At 44.7% G+C, this 15,310-nt stretch overlaps 1 protein-coding gene across 1 annotated transcript; it reads left to right on the top strand.

The window, feature by feature from the left end:
* The first annotated feature begins 12,816 nt into the window (after window positions 1-12,816).
* LOC133007892 (E3 ubiquitin-protein ligase TRIM21-like) lies at window positions 12,817-14,632 on the top strand. The gene is made up of 2 exons (XM_061075763.1): window positions 12,817-12,866; window positions 12,948-14,632. Exon 2 carries the CDS (start codon window positions 12,950-12,952, stop codon window positions 14,630-14,632), a length of 1,683 nt encoding a protein of 560 aa, XP_060931746.1. The 5' UTR covers window positions 12,817-12,866; window positions 12,948-12,949.
* Window positions 14,633-15,310: the final 678 nt, after the last annotated feature.

Raw genomic sequence — 15,310 nt, 5'->3', positions numbered from 1 at the left:
CTGATTAAACTTGCATACCACTGCCAACTTTGTAAATATGTTTGGATCGACTACTTTCATTCCTCAATACATGTAGTCCATACCACACAGGTTATTACATTAGCATATTATTACAGAAACAATGATACAGTCATTTGAATTTTGAGATTTTGAAAATTATGACATCCTTCTGCAGGAAAATTGTTAAATCTAACAGATACGACTGAGTACTACATTGAGTAAGATCCCATGAGTGAACAAAACTCTTGGACATTTCAAAAATGACCTTATCATTGTACGCGTCTCTCTCTACATCTTATCTTACAATTTACAAATGTCACATTTTCTGTTTTCTCCTTAAACCTAGTGAAGAGCACAGGTTATTAATTTTGTACTGTTACTGTAATTCTGAATGATTTGTCTAATTTGAATCTTGCTTAGCTAACTAGATAGTGTATACAAATGCCCAGATGTTACAGTCCAAATGAGCTGACAATTGACTTTTCCAGCTTTGCACTAAACATGTTCAAGTACGCCCTCAGGAACACACGTCAGGTGCGATCCTGACGCCGCAAGGGGGATGTTGGGACATGGTTTTTGTGCAAAAAGGCAGGTCTCTCTTTCAGGCCTGTATTCGAAGTAAAAACCTGAAAGCACATGTCCTTTGTCCTGACAAGCCGCATGGGCTGGAGAATACTCAATCTCCCAGAGTGCAACGTGTTCTCTTTGTCCTGAGAAGGTCAAATAACTCAAACTCCCAGGAGGCAACATGTCCCCTTTGTTTCAGCATCTTCGCACATAGGTGCGAATATCTACCAGGGTCAACTCCAATTGGTCAGTTTGGTCCCATGACCAAGGGGCAACCGGGTCTATAAAAGATCAAGGCTCCCCCAGAGTCATCCTCTTTCTCCAATCCTTCCGAGGGCGGAGGGCTGCTCCTCTCTGCTCCATTCCCTCTGAGGGCCGAAGGCCGCTCCAGCCGCCTCTCCTGCAACTCCAAAGGAAAGGGGGTCCAGGCTGCTTCACCCTCTTGTTCCACCGATCACCACTGAGGACAGCGGGCTGCGGGCCTTTCCTCCTGCATCGGCGAGTGGAGAAACCTGATTTCTCCAGCTCAATCTTCTCTTTCCAACAACTGGAGGTCAAAGGTCGAGCTTCCAGCTCATCTTCTCGAGAAAACCTCCACGCATCCCAAGCTTCTTCTAAACTCCCTGCAGCGACTCGGTGTCCTGCAGGTAAGAACTACCGATTCAATAAGCAACTGAACTGCACAGCTCAACAGAACCGCGGAAGCAGAGACCACACGAACCAGAGACTTCAAAAGCCAGAACTGCTAACCGAACTGCACAGCAACTTTCTCCCTGTCCTTGGACTAGTAACCTAATCTGGGCTTAATAATTTTACTAGGCTAAGCAAGACTGTTTATTTGATTCTGTGTGGTGTTTATAAGTTTGATATATGTGGTGATATTGTGTTACAAGTTAAATCAAGGTTAATGTGAGTTGGGCTCTACAAAGACCCTGCCATTTTTCTGATTAGCATTTTCACAGACCCCGCATATCTCTTCACCTACTTAGCTACGTCCCCCGACCAGAAGGAGGGGGGGGGGCCTGCTATCTTAGAGATCTTAAAAGACCACAGGAAGGTGTGACTCCCTTTGTTAGCCACCAGAGAGACCCTCACACACACACACACACATCTTTCTTAGTTAGCACATATTGTTAGTGACTTGTGTTTCAATACTTTATTATGTTTATAATAAATGTTTTCTTTTAACCTTGTCCTGTCATTAATGTTGCATAAGTGAAGTTTGCCAACCTCTACACTGTCAAGAACTCTATAAACCTTAATTGTTCATTATATAATCTTTAATAGTAAATATTGAGATTTCTAATTGAACTAGATCTAAATGAGACTGATCTTAATCAATAAATTGGCTATCTTTTCCCTTCTATGAAGGGTGGTGCCCCGCGAGAACTTAGTCAAACTAAAGTTATGATTTAATAATAATATTTTAAATATTAATGTTTTATTTTTTTATTTTTGATAACCAAATTTATTGAACGCCTAAAAGCACACCAGCTTATGGTATCATCCCTAACCATTATTGCACAACAAAAGTTTGTGCCACAGTCTGACCGTATTTGTTTCGCTAGACCCCTGACTGCGAAGAATCTCCTTAAGGCATTGATGAAGCTGCTGGCACTCATTGCCTCAATAACTTCGATATGCACTGCCCTTGAACACATGCATGAGAACATTACTGCCCATCTTTTAGAATTGGAATGTCCGCCTCTTGTGCGTCGTGAGACGACCTCCCATGGTCCGAAAGACATCAACACCGACGTATGTGAAGGGAGGTGCTACCTGCAATCGTTCTGCTTGCAGGTCTGACATCTGTTGATGTGCTGTCTTTACCCGTAACTTCCTGCAGGTGATGCATATGAAGAGCAGACTGCTGATGCGGCGTCTTGCTCCTACCAACCAGAATCCTGCAGCTCTTATAGCACCTTCTGATGGTGATAGACCAACAGGGTAGCCAGAATTGTGCCGGGCAGGGATGATGATGGGATGAGTTTCGTCTATGCCCAGATTTGAGAGACTTATGCGACCTCCTACTCTCAGAAGTCTGTCGTTACACATGACAGGGTGCAACTTCCACAGACTGCTTGAGGCCGGGATGTTGGATCCTAAGGTTATGCACTTCAGCTCCTCTTCATAACGCCGGGTTCACACCGGACGCGTAAGCGTTTCGTAAGCGCAGCGTCAAGCCTTAAATAACAGCTGGCTCCCATCCACTCCCATGTTAATCCCTTGTGCCGGCCCCACCGGAGAGGGGGGGGGTGTGTGTGTCTACGTACTCTCCACATACGCTTGAGTGGAGAATACGTAATTTACCCTCGACACCCGACATTGAACGGAGCCAACAGCGGAGAAGTTCTTGAAGATGGATGACATTAAACTAATAATTAATTGCAGTTAATGACAAATATCATCTGTATGTGTGATCACGGAGAGGAATCGCAGGATGACCGCCGCGGAGTTAAGAGTGTCTGGTGTGCAGCCTGGCCCCGGCGCGCTAGGGATCTACGTGACGCTTACTCGACGCTTACGCGTCCGGTGTGACCCGTCTAGCGCTTACGCAACGCTTTCGCGACACTTACGCGACGGTTACGCGATGCTTACGCGTCCGGTGTGAACCCGGCGTAACACTCGTTTTGGACGCTTCTCACGATGCACACTTTGGCCTTTGTCAGTTCTTCCTCTGTTGGGGGACAGGTGTGCCACCCATGACACTTGTTGTTGACAGAGTGGGAGAAGGAGCGAGCTATGTGGATCAAGTGTGCCATTGCTGTTACGAGAATGTTATACTTTGAGAAATGTATGAAGCGTTGAGGGTGCACCACGTGCTTGGTCACACGTGTGAGGCTCGTTGTCACTTCGGGTCGTATCTCTGAGTCGAAGGCAGGGTCGATGAGGTCGTAGGTCCCTTCTGACTCAGATGGGTTTGAGGACTCGTTCTTAAGAAAGACTGGTCCTGTGAGCCATGACGTACTCTTTAAGAGGGCTGGTGTCACGGATCTTGATCCGACGTCCGCTGGATTTAGTTCCGTATGAATGTACTTCTATTGACCAGGACATGGTGACTCACGGATGCGTTGGGTCCTATTGTGCACAAACACATAAAACCTTCTTGACTGATTGTGGATGTATCCTAGCACGACCTTCCTATCCGTGTAGTATGTGATGTTGTCGAATGCTACATCCATTTCGGCGACTATCAGCTCAGCGACCTCCACTTCAAGTACAGCCGCACATAGTTCCAGTCTTGGGATTGTAAGTCCAGGCTGGGGAGCCAACTTTGTTTTCCCAAAGACGAAGCCGACTTCAGTTTGTCCTGCATGGCTAGTCACCTTAATGTAGGCCACAGCTGCGATTGCTTTCACTGAAGCATCTGCGAAGACACAAAGTTCTTTTGATTTTGCACCTGCAGTAGAGAAAGATGCATAGGGGTGTGGTATCTTTCTCTTGGTAGGAGCGTGTCCCAGTCTTCTGCTTGCGTGGCTAGGTCTCTGAGTATCAGCTTTCCACTCACTGAAACTGGTGCGAGGAATCCAAGGGGGTCGTAAAGACTGTTTACCATAGACAATACTCCTCTGCAAGTGAATGGCTTCTGATCATCTGCGATCTGAAATGTGAAAGCATCTGTGCACATGTTCCAAGACAACCCAAGGCTACGTTGAGTGGGCAGCTCATCAGCAAAGAGGTCAGGCCCTCTACATCTTTGGAACGATCCTCAGGTGGGAATGCATCGATGACCCTGGGGCGATTTGATGCAATCTTGTGCAACCTGAGGTTAGAAGCTGCAAGCATTTTCACAGAACCCACAGGCTCTCCTGCCCGTCGTCTCTTTTTGTCCAGAACATGTTTTCATGGTGTACGGGAAGGAGGACCCTGAGATTTTGAAGATGTCAAAGAACTTGGAGCGTGCCAAGGAGCGGTTGCTTTGCTCATCCAGCATTGCATACATTTTCTTGGCCTCTCCTCTGTGTCCGGCTGGATACACGCTTACAAGGCATATCTTGGAGCATGCTCTGGAGCTTACTCCTTCACCACACACCTGTGTGCACCTTGATGTGACCTCCTGGATGTCCGCTTTGTCTTCCTCCCCGCCATGCTCTGAAGAGGGAGGAGACGTCTTGGATTTCCAGGCAGCTGATTGTGAAACTTGTGTCTTGTGCACCTATACAGGCATTTTCACAGGTCTGTCCCATTTATTCTTTCTCTCCATAGAGACTGGCGTGAAGAGATTAAAGCTGGGATCATTGTGAGTTTTTGCTTCTGTGCGAACAAAGTCTACTAATACAGAGAACGGTGGGAAACTGACACGATGATCACGTTTGAACTTTGAACCAAAAGACATCCACTTTTCCTGAATGTTGTGTGGGAGTTTTTCAATGATTGGATTTACCCCCTTGGAGGTGTCCAAGTACAGCAGGCCTGGGAGGGAGCCGTCTCTCTTTGCGGCTTCCAGCTCTAACAGCAGGTCTGCCAGTTCTCTGAGTCTCTGTGGTTCTCTTCTGGTAAACTTGGGAAAGCTTTCCAGCTTGTTGAAGAGGGCTTGTTCAATAGCTTCTGGTAAGCCGTAGATTTCCTCAAGTCTCTCCCATGCCATTAACAGTCCAGCATTTGGGTTTCTGACGTTGACTGCTTTGAGTCTTCTCACCTGTTCTGCTGACTCTTTACCCAGATACTTGGATAGCAGGTCGAGTTCTTCACCAGCAGATAGGTCTAAACCAGCAATAGCCGTCAGAAAAGATGCTTTCCACGCCCAATAGTTCATTGGTTGGTCATCAAATGTGTTGAGGCCTGAGGTTACTAGGTTGCTGCGTGCAAGATATTTAGCCAGATCCATAGTTGTTTGGGGCTGATTATAACTGGATCTGTAAGAGCTTCTTTGCTCAGGAAGTGGAGAATGATCATCGATGTTCTGTTGTGGTCGTGATCCACGATCCTGAGGAGCCTGTGATGTTTGATGAGGCGTGGTGTAGGCAGGAGCAGCAGGTTGTGTTCTGGAAAAACCTTTGTGTGGGGAATGTAGTGTTGGCTTAACATCATCATCTTCATTGTTTAATTGTGGTTTGCTTTGATGAGGGGCAACAATGTCATTTATTTTCATAGGTAATTCACCTGTGCTTGTGCCAGCTTGCCATTCAAGATAATCAGCAATGCGCTGGTATTTCATTTCTTGAGACACTGGACCAGGGCTTCTGCTGGGCACATTAACATCAAGTTCTAATAAACCAGCTTGTAACGTGTTAGCTTCAGCTATGGCAGCATCCCTTTCTTTTTCTTCCTTTAATGCATCCAGAGTAGCTTGAATGCGTGCCTGCTCGACTTTCAGCTCGATTTCCCTCTTGGAGTGTGCTGCTCTGGCTTGAGCACCGTCAGCTTTTGCTCTGGCCATGGCCACCGCTAAACTTGCCTTTGAGCTGGATGATGCACGTGATGCGTGCGTGCACACGGAGCTTGCCGCTGAGCTCACTTTACACGTGTTGTCCATGTCGTCCGTTACGTTGAAAGTCTGTTGATATGACGATATCAGATGAGGACGTAAGCTGGCGTGATGGGCTGGCATGAAGGCTGTCAACTTCCCCCGTGTTAGCCACTTAGCTCCGTGTTAGCCGCTCGGCTCCGTGTTAGCCACTTAGCTCCATGTTAGCCACTTAGCTCCCGGCGTAGCTCCCGAAGCTGGATGGCGTGCTCGCGTAGCTCCCGAAGCTGGATGGCCTGGTCTCCGTGTTAGCCACTTAGCTCCTGGCGTAGCTCCCGAAGCTGGATGGCGTGCTCACGTAGCTCCCGAAGCTGGATGGCCTGGTCTCCGTACCGTGTTAGCCACTTAGCTCCTGGCGTAGCTCTCGAAGCTTCATGTGGTCCTTCCCGTACCGGCTGTGATGCTTTCTTTTTACTGTGCAGGTCTGGCTAGCGGGGCGCTAGCTATCCAGCCAGCTTAAACAATCAAACAAGTCCACGGTGGGTATTTAGCGAACTTTATTGAAACTTGTAAAAAGAAAATGAGTTGGCGCAGGAGGTGTCGAGCCCGGTCCCTTCTGGACCAGACAGCGTGTTCGTTGATTCGAGGTTCAAGTGGGAAAGGTTAATAATTTAGACAAGATCAGTGTTCAAAAGTTTCACAGTAATACGTTTATTGTATAAGAACAATACTTACAGAGAGTCTCTGGAGTTCTCCAGGACACGTCACCAGGTCACTGGATCATGTCGAGAAGAAGCCCCCACTTTCCCAAGTCCACAGTATTTGTAAGAGACACAGCGTGCAACACAGAGGCGGGTCTTTTCTTGAGCGCACCCAGCAATTGGCCAGATGTGTACTGTCTCTCAAAGTGCAGTTTTTGCAAGCACATCATTGTGAGAGAAGGTTTACTCCACCAGGTGTCTCCCACCATTATGCCCTTATTAAAAAAGGGAGTTTTTCACAGTGGAGAGACCCAGTAGATTAGACCTTAGGGGAGGATTTAATATCTTCTTCTCATAATAATTTGGAAAATGGTTATCTCAAGATGGATTTCCTTCTCACGCATCCCCAAGCTGCACTTTGCGGTCAGATTGACCCTCAGATAGTTGCACTCTGTGTTTGACCCTGTACCTGAGTCCAGAAATTATATATCACTCCAGGATAAAATAAACAGTTGTAATATTGTTAATTCCATAGACTTCACAGCTAATATTGATTCACAGGATATAATGTAGGTAAAATATAGTAGAATATATTCATAAGGTAGAAAACAAAACATAGATATCTCACAGAGGGTAATACAACTTATGAGCTCCTGTCTATAAACAACACAGCAAACAACTTGCGTCACTTCCGGGGGAATCACAGTCTGACCCCCGGCAACTTCACACACCTGAACTGCCCCAAGGGGGCGCTGTTGCTTAGCTAAACATAGCATACATTTGTGGGACAGAACAAAGACTAAAGAAGTTCCTCTACACATCACACTACTCAAAGGATTACAGTCCAAGGCCCCCACTGTTTGGAGCAGACCACAGGTTCAGTATTTTGTACTGAGATAAATGTTATAGGGCCTAAACTACATCTTTTTACAAGAGATCTGCCTCAATGATTCCTGGTTCTTTACAGTTTCTGACACTAGTTTAGTTTTACTGTACAGTGGAATTCAACAGGGTTGTTTCTCAGATCTTTGTCTTTGTATCAGATTTGTCAATCAATGGTCGTCTGCCCACTTCTTTCACTCCTGACTCCTGCCTCTGAGAATGACATATAAGATGCACACATTATCATTGGGAGTGATTGTCTAAAAACCGCTTCACCAATTTTCATGAAATTGTCTGTCAGGGTGGGGAATGACTGAAGAAAGAAGCAAGTCAATTTTTGTGCAGATCCGGATCTGGGATGTGAATCCAGGATTTTATTTTTCACTGTATTAAAACATTGCGAAATACATCATTTTGTTTTTACATTTTCATCGATTTCTCAGAGAATATGGATCTCAAAGGAAAGTCTGGATCTAGTGAATTTAAATCAGGTTTCACAAGCAGACTGTTGGGCCTTGGAGATGTGAGCTCTAGGAAATGCCCTAATATGTGACACTTATGGGCAGGGGTGGACTGGGACAAAAATTCAGCCCTGGCATTGTCTGTCCAGACCAGCCCACTACATTATCAGCGGACACTACATAGAAGTCCACAAATCTCGCGGCGTCTTCTCTCATGCATACTACTGTTACCACCTAGCTCAAAGATGGCAACAAGAAGGGAGGCCACACACAAACCTCTCAAGCCAAAAGGAAATTTATTTAACTCCAAATCAAGATAGCTCTAACTACGTAGTGGGATGTGTAAAATATGTTACGCGTCAGTGGTGTTAACAGTGTTTGGATGTGTGAAAATAAGGTGTGATGTATGTTGTAAGGTGCAGAAGCAAAGAAAAACAAAGGCTGAGGGCCCCATGCCCCTGGAAGCAGCCTTTAGATCTGCAGCTGAAGCCCAGCCCAAAAGGGCAGGCCCAGGGTGACGCCCCTGCCAGCTCTACCTGTGTCTGGAAAACAACTCCTCAGGCTCTCACATGCCAAGTGGTCAACCTGAGAAGGACATGGATACATTATAATGTCTCTAATCATCACAAATTAAGTATGATTTCATAAAACATAAAAAATGATAAACTCACCAGACTAGAGGAGACTCAACAGACAAACTTTGCTACAGTGAAGGCAGAGAGTGGAGCAGTGGTGTACAAAGTACTTGAAGGCCATACTTGAGTAAAAGTACAGATATCTTACCTGAAAGTGACTTCGGTAAAAGTAAAAGTCACCCGTCAGAAAATGACTTGAGTAAAAGTCTTAAAGTAGCTCATATTAAAAGTACTTAAGTATCAAAAGTATCTGGTGTTGAAATGTACTTAAGTATCAAAAGTAAAAGTACAAGTACCAAGTGCTTTTTATAGTAGGCCTATACAGACACAAAACAACCTAAAATGTTTCTCCTCAAGATTGATCTCAACTGACTGAAAAATTATAACAACAATATGCATATAATGTATATGATGTATAATATTACCAATTTTGAACCCTAGATGCTGAGGTTCAAATAGTAATGGACCAGTGCATCTGAACTTCTAGAGACAACAAATAATCAACTAAAAACAAGTGCCTCTTGTGCCCAAGAACATTAATAAACCACAGTATAACCACTAAAACATTCTGTAAATATCACTTAACATGGACCTCTCATCAGTAGCAGGAGTGATACACAATGCCCCTTATGATAACTCAGCAAAGGGAAACAAGGCACACAAAATAGGATAGTTTCTCTTTTGTTAACAGCCTTCACAATGCTAGTACAGAGAAGAAAAACTCACTGGACACAGTCTCGTTTTGCTGCCAAATTTCAGACAGAATACTAAAGACTGAACTGAACCGAGCTCCTACATGAGCACCTGGATCATTCTAAAGGGAATAGATGGATGGGGAGTGTGCATGCGTTGATTAAGTCCCTGGCCACACACATCGCTACTACCCATTGGATGGTTTAGTGAGGTCCTCCGACCGGCCCCTCCAGAGTCGGTCACGGCCCTGGCGGAGTCGAGAAGACGATCAAACTGGACTATTCTAGAGGAAGTAAAAGTTAACAAGACAAGCGCTGCCCCCCCCCTCCCCCCGACGGCAAACACGCCCAGACCTGCACATCTCCAGAGGGAGGGGGCAGCGAGTGAGAGAGAGAGAGAGAGAGAGAGAGAGAGAGAGAGAGAGAGAGAGAGAGAGAGAGAGAGAGAGAGAGAGAGAGAGATGCTTTTCCGATGCTTTTCAGCACCACCCGGGCGTTTTTTACTCTTATTATCCATTTTAAGTTGCTGTCTCGGCAGCAGCCCGTCCCGCGACTCCCCCCGCCAATGCCATGAGGTCCCGCCCCACCCTGGTTTGTGTTGTGATTGACAGCACTGTCAGGGCTCTCTGAGCCTGTCAGCCCATGATTGATTGACAAACAATAGACCAATAATATGTGTCGATGCTGGCAACACACTGCTAGCCCTATGTAGCCAATTTGCCGGCCCAATTGGAGGGAATTTAGAGAGGAAGAAGAGAGAAAAAAAACAAAAAAAAAACATAGCGGACCAGACCGGCCCACATTGGGTCAACGGCCCACCGGAATGATGCCCGGTATGCCAGATGGCCAGTCCACCCCTGCTTATGGGTAAATAGAAATTTTAATTTGGTCTTTTTCCTTGATACAGGACAAGATTTAAGCGATTAATGAAACTAACTAGATAACAAATGGAAATATCATTATTCTCTACTCTTGTGTTTTTGTTTGCATGGTAAGTAGGTCTGCATGTTTAGGTCTGTAAACAGTGTTTTGTGCAGAACGCAGCTTCGCCACTCTGTAAAAGTGCATCGGAGCAAAGTTCAAGACACGTTCCTGCTGCTTGTTGAGCCTGACCTCTTGTGGTCAGACTTCCGTAGCCGTCCTGCAAAGACAGAACAATTCTTGGTTTGACAGAGTTAAGGAGGAATGATAACACAGCAGCACTATTCAGACAGACAAGAATCTTATCACGAAAAAGGACTGAGAAATCCTCTTTGCCTCGTGTGTTTGCTTGATTGGGAAAAGCCAGTTTGAACTGAGACCTTAGAGAGGTGCAGCAGGAACGTGTGAGAATCTCCTGCCTGAATGCTTCAGTGACTATTCTGTGGAGCCAGGAGAAGGTGGAGGGATTTATCTGTCTGTGCACGGGGCAAGAGTTTGGATAAGGGGAGGTTATATGGTCCGTTTGTGAGTAAGTAAGTAAAGTAGGAAAGTTTATTCAATAGGCAATAGCTCCTTTCTCAGACCAAAGTCACACGACGCTTCACATGAATAAAAGGACTACAGTAACGCAGTAATACACGACGATTCTTTGCAGTAAAAAACAGAGAAAAATTGAATAAAATGAATTAAAAAAAACATGGATTCCAACATTTTAATGCAGGTGAGACAAAGGCCAGAGTGAATAAAATGTGTTTTTAAAGGCTTCAACATATACTGCAGAATTTAAATCTGGAGGGAGTGTGTTCCATAGTGTTGGGGCACGCAGCAGCATCGTTAACATCCTTTGTGAGTTTCCTATGGTGGCCCTGAGAGCTCAACGCACTGCAACTTAAGAAAACACATGCAATAGGACAAAACACAAGCAAAGTGAGAAAACATCTTCATCAATTTCACAACACAACACGACATATTACAGAAATTGCAGCAAATACAGAAAACGGCAACGGAAGTGTTTCCAGAGGACAGCTAAAAGTGATGGACACTGCTGTCATAGGAGACACAAAAACGGCCAATACATCATACAAATTCGTTTCCTCACAGGGGTCGACAACCTGCGGCTCTTCAGCCCCTCTGCAGTGGTCCCTGCACACTGTTGTGCATATTTTTTGCCGGTGTCCGTCAGTGATCTTGGAAAATTTGCTAAACTGTAAACTTTTTGGGGTTATTTCTATAAATACTAAACTTTATTACTGCAGATGTCTACTGTCAACCAGCGGCGACCCGCTGGGCCGTATACAATCTTAAGTATCATGTCTTGAGACATGCCGTGTTTTCTTGTTAAACTGAATAAACAGCGCTAACAAGTAGGGATGAGCGAGTACAGCATTATCTGTATCTGTATCTGTATCTGTTAACCATATGAATTATCCGTATCCGTACTTGGAGTGGGCGGGGCCTAACCCGGAAGTGGGCTGGTTCAACATAACTTTCTTTATTAACTTTGAATTTTTTTTATGATTTTTTTATTTTTATTTATTTTTTATTTATTTCCACACCAGGTGTGTGTGTGTGTGTGTGTAAGTGAGTGAGATGCGAGGGACGTTCACTGTCTCCCGGAGAAATGAACACTCTGTGTTTTTAGTATAGAAATACGTGAATTATATTCGTTCACAAGTCATACAGACTGGTTTTGTTATTTTCACTTTACATTAACACTTAAAGTTTAGTGCAGTGTAATTGTTTGCCGTGATAATTAAATGCCAGTGTGATAATAAATGACAATTTCAAACCATACAAACTGTCATGTTGTACTGTATTTAATAGAGGTTTACTTTACTGTAAAGTAAGTGTAAATGTAAAGTGAAAATAACAAAACCAGTCATTATGACTTGTGAACAAATATAATTCATGTCTTTCTATACTCAAAACACAGAGTGTTCATTTATCCGGGAGACAGTGAATGTCCCTCTCATCTCCAGCGCTCCTCTACTGAGCCATTGCAGGTCTCGTGAAAATTTTTACTCGTTAAGACTCGTACCCGAAGACCCAGTCGGGAAATGAACGAATCATTTCTGCTTCCTTGACTGAGCCTATGGAACAGTCCCGATGCGCAGTGAACCTGAGTGACTGAGAGACAGAGAGCTGTTCTGTGAGTGAGTGAGCAGAGCCGTGTGTGAAGGGGAGCACTGTGACTCTGTGTGAGGATTTTCATTCAGTCCGAGCACAGATAATGACTCCGATTACTCGTATTATACTCGTAATCGGCAAAAGTGCTTTATCCGTACCGGATACTCGTTTCAGCCGAGTATCCGGCTCATCTCTACTAACAAGCATGTGAAATAGATGAAGATGTTTTCCACTTGCATGTGTTTTGTCCACTTGCATGTGTTTTCTTAAGTTGCTGTGCGTTGAGCTTTCAGGGCCACCGTAGTTCCCAATGTGAACAGAGTGGAAAGAGTTAAACGAAGTCAGGAAGTGGACCACAGCAGCAGGGGAGGGGCCCTCACCAGCATCATCATGCTGGAATGAAACTCAACAAGGAAGGTTACAGTTTGCTCGTCACTTCAAGCTGCTGCTTTTAAACCTCGCAAACTTCACAGGTAAATTAAAATCTTCCATTAAATCTAACAGCTTATTCAGCACAGATATGAGTTATAACTGCCTACCATGTTTTTGTCCAGATATGGCATCGGCCAGCTCTCTGCTGTCAGAGGAGAGGTTACTGTGTTCCATCTGTCTGGACGTGTTCACAGACCCAGTCACGATCCCGTGTGGACACAACTTCTGCAGCACATGTATCAACACGTACTGGGACAGCGGGGACACTTGCCAGTGTCCGATGTGCAAACAGAAATTCTCCACAAGACCTGAACTCCGAGTCAACACTGTCATGTCAGAGTTAGCTGTCGTGTTTAAGAAGTTGGTTCCAGTCAAAGCCTCAACTCCAGGCCCACAGCTTCCTGCGGTTGACGTACTTTGTGACATCTGCTCTGAGATAAAAGAAAAGGCCGTTAAATCTTGCCTGACCTGTCTGACTTCTTTCTGTGAGTCACACCTGGAGCCGCATCGCAGAGTTGCTGGGCTCAAAGGCCACAAATTATTAGAGCCAGTGAAGAATCTCGACGACAGGATGTGCAAGACACACAACAAGATGACAGAGCTGTACTGCTTGAAGGAGCAGGCCTTCATTTGCCTCCTGTGTTTAAAAGTCGATCACAAGGGTCACAACGCTGTCCTCCTGGAAGAGCAATATGAAAAAGTGGTAGCAACAAAAGACAAGGCCCAGGAAAACATCCAGAAGTTGATACAGACACGGATTGAGAAGATTACGGAGGTTGAAAAATTTCTCAATGTCAGCCCAGTAGATTCTGAAAAAGAGAAACAAGCCGCCGTGCAGGTGTTCACCGAGTTGATCCAGTCCATTCAGGCGAGCCAGGCCGAGCTAGTTGAGGCGATCGAGCAGAGGCACAGTGCAATAAAGCAAAAGGGTGAAGAGTTTCTCAAAGAACTGAGGAGGGAAGTTACTGAGCTCAAGAGCCGAAGCAGTCAGCTGGAACATCTGTCACAGTCAGAGGATCACTATCATTTCCTCCAGAGCTTCCCGACCTTGTCCATACCTCCACACAAGAGCTGCCCCGACACAGATCTCGGCCCTGACCTGTCTTTCCAGGCAACGCGAGGACACCTGACTCGGCTGAAACAGAGAGTCGATGAAATAATGGAAGAGATTCCTGAGATCAGAATGAAAAGAATGAGAGAGCACGTGGTCGACTTGACCCTTGACCCCGACACTGCGTTTTACTCACTTGTCATCAGCGAAAACGGAAAACAAGTTACAGAAGAGGATGAAGAAACCGACGAAGACAGCAGTGAAGAGGATGAAGATACCGACGAAGACGACAGTGAAGAGGATGAAGATACCAACAATCCAAAGAGATTTCTTGCATCTTGTCAGGTTTTGGCAAAAGAGGGATTCACGACAGGAATGTTTTACTTTGAGGTGCAGGTGAAAGGAAAGACAAGGTGGATCGTTGGCGTGGTCAGGGAGTCGGTGGAAAGAAAAAAAAAGATATTGGAGACAGTTAAGAGTGGATTTTGGACCTTTTTATTTGATGAGGGCAGATATGAAACATCTGCAGACTCAAAACGTAAAATATTGAAAGAAGAGCTTCAGAAGTTGGGCGTCTTTGTAGACTACAACAAAGGTGAGGTGTCTTTTTGCAATGTAGACTCTAAATCACGCATCGGTTGTATCACGGGCTGCTGTTTTACAGAGAAACTTTATCCGTACTTCTGCCCTCAGCCGAATAATAATGGAAAAAACTCCGTCCCTCTCATCATTACACCTGTACCTCAAACTCACTAGTTCAGTTTTTATGCCAGTGGCAGGACGCATTATGTTCTCAGGTTGTACGTCCATCCGTCCTATTTAGGGTTGCAAAATTCCGGGAATATTCAAAGTTGGAAACTTTCCATGGGAATTAACGTGAATATACGGGAATAAACGGGAATTAACGGGAATTAACGGGAATATACGGGAATAAACGGGAATTAACGGGAATAAACTGGGAATTTTGTGGATAATTTATACTAACTGTATTTACCTTGTCATATACAGACATAAATATAAACATTTTGTTTTGTTATAGGCTGATTTGAGCCCTGAGGAAACTTTGGGCACTTGACTATATGCTTCTGCATCGTTGTGTCATTCTTAACATAGGTCTTTGCACAGTATTTGCAAATGTACACAGCCTTTCCTTCTACATTGGATGGGGTGAAATGCCTCCACACATGAGATAGTGCACCTGGCATTGTTCTGTAGAATAAGATGAGAAAAAAGTTTGTAAAAAAAACACTAATGCAATGCCAGAGATATAAATAGTTAGCCAAACAATTGGAATAGTCTGTAAACATATTTTACAATTGATGGATAAATGAATGGAAATAGGCTAGATGAACAGATGAACAATCCTCAATCAGCATGCTAATATATTTTCTCCAGTAATATCATGGAAACTTACCTGACTAGTCCTGCACACTA

Source organism: Limanda limanda, chromosome 1 (assembly GCF_963576545.1).
Source record: "Limanda limanda chromosome 1, fLimLim1.1, whole genome shotgun sequence".
NCBI classification, from domain to species: Eukaryota; Metazoa; Chordata; class Actinopteri; order Pleuronectiformes; family Pleuronectidae; genus Limanda; species Limanda limanda.
The sequence above is the reverse complement of the archived record's forward strand: the minus strand, read 5'-3'. Positions and strand labels throughout refer to the sequence as shown.

Bases quoted from the DNA above. Each gene is read 5' to 3' on its own strand.
- LOC133007892 (XM_061075763.1), top strand. From the start codon at position 12,950: ATGGCATCGGCCAGCTCTCTGCTGTCAGAGGAGAGGTTACTGTGTTCC.